The sequence below is a fragment of the Myotis davidii genome, unplaced genomic scaffold (genome assembly GCF_000327345.1).
Source record: "Myotis davidii unplaced genomic scaffold, ASM32734v1 scaffold109, whole genome shotgun sequence".
Taxonomy (NCBI): domain Eukaryota; kingdom Metazoa; phylum Chordata; class Mammalia; order Chiroptera; family Vespertilionidae; genus Myotis; species Myotis davidii.
The window spans coordinates 325201-326869 of NW_006300368.1; the positions used below are offsets into that span (position 1 = coordinate 325201).

The 1669-nt window shown below is 51.8% G+C and overlaps 1 protein-coding gene across 5 annotated transcripts in view; it reads left to right on the plus strand.

Moving 5' to 3' along the window:
- Window positions 1-434: 434 nt before the first annotated feature.
- CD300LG (CD300 molecule like family member g) overlaps window positions 435-1669 on the plus strand; it is a 13642-nt gene continuing 12407 nt past the window's right edge. For all 5 annotated transcript variants that reach the window (XM_015572566.1, XM_015572568.1, XM_006776842.2 and 2 more), the window contains exon 1: window positions 435-543. In XM_015572566.1, the coding sequence (XP_015428052.1) occupies window positions 501-543 (43 nt within the window). In that variant the 5' untranslated portion in view covers window positions 435-500. The remainder of the gene's footprint in view (window positions 544-1669) is intronic.

A 1669-nucleotide genomic window follows, 5' to 3' on the forward strand; every position in this document is an offset into this window, starting at 1 on the left:
ATTTTCCATGCCATGAGGAGCAGCCACGATATTTTGAGTTATCGGTGACAATGTGCTGTGCTAGTGTCTGTGATCTGTCTTGGTGGCAAAGTCACAGGTCCTGCTAACACGCAGAAGGAAAAGATATTACTAAAAGGTCAATATGTAATTTTTTTTCTCATCCCAATTCATGGACTCCCTGAATTTTACACACAGACCCCCTTAGGTGTATGGCTGTGGGCGTGGTTAAGACTCCTCTGAAGGGGCAGGGGTTTGGGAGAAGTGCTCTCGTGGGATATTTTAGGGGGGAGGAGGTGTGCAGGGGCTAAGGGGGGGAAGGAAGTAATTAGATTGAATGGCGAAGGCAGATCCCTGGGCTGGGTGCCCAGGGGTGACCCACATGGCCCCTCCCCTCCCTTCCTCGTTTGGATCCCACTCATCTGGAGGAAGTTAAAGCTCATGTGCTCCCAAGAGGCGCTCCCAGTTCACCCGCGTGTGCTCCTGCGTGTCCTGTGCCCACCATGGGGCCCCTGGTCCTGCTGTGGGGCTGCCTCCTGCTCCCAGGTGAGATGGGGCAGAGGGCGTAGTGGAGGGATGTGGGGCTGAGGCTGTGAGTCTGCAGAGAGAGGACCCCCTGCCCCCCTGGCATTTCCTTTCCCGCTGTGCGCGTGGCTGTGACCAGCCCTGCCGGATCCTTCCAGGCTTCACCCCACGCCCGTCCTCCTCAGCCCTCAGAGGGCGGCACTTGCTGGTTCTGGAACCCAGAGCTGGGTGTTGTCCCCAACGTGGGGTTCCAGCTTCTCCGTGTCTGTGTGGCTGTGCGAAGCTTTGCCTCTCTCATCACTCTCTCACTCGGAGCCAAGCCTGGAGGCAGATCAGACATCCCCCATACGGTTGCCACCTTAAACTCAGCAAATGTTTCTTGAACTGCTGCTAAACTCACAACAACTCTGAGAGGCAATTTTCACGTTTCATCAACTCACAGACCTGCTTTATTTTTAACCTTCTAACATCAAAAACCAGGATGCGTTTTGTAAGTGAGGCCAGTTGTTCGAATGACCATGTTTTTCTTAGTAGTACGTAAAATGGTAGTGTGTCTTACATGGGATCACATCTTACGCTAAACGAGAATGAAGTCTTAGCATTTGGGGCAGCATGGGTGGGCCTAGGGCCTCACGCTAAGTGAAGTCAGTCAGTCAGAGGAAGACAAACACCGTCTGATTTCACTTCTATGTGGAATCTAAAGAACAAAATAAACAAAGAAACAAAATTGAAACAGACTCGTAGATGCAGAGAACAGACTGACGGTTGCCAGAGGGAGGAGCGGGGGAGGGCTGAGTGAAAAGGGTGGGGGGATTCAGACGTACAGACTGGCAGCTACACAATAGTCACTGGGATGTGAGGGACAGCACAGGGAATATAGTCAATAATACCGTAATAACTATGCATGGGGCCAGGTGGGTACTGGAGCTAGCAGGGGGAGCACTCTGTAAAGTATATGGCGGTCCCACCACCACGCTGTACACATGAAGCTAATAAAAATAATATGGAATGTAAACTGCAATGGAAAAATAAAATAAGCCGTAACTGATTTGGCTCAGTGGAGAGAGCGTCGGCCTGCAGACTAAAGGGTCCCAGGTTCGATTCCAGTCAGGGGCATGTACCTTGGTTGTGGGCACATCCCCAGTAG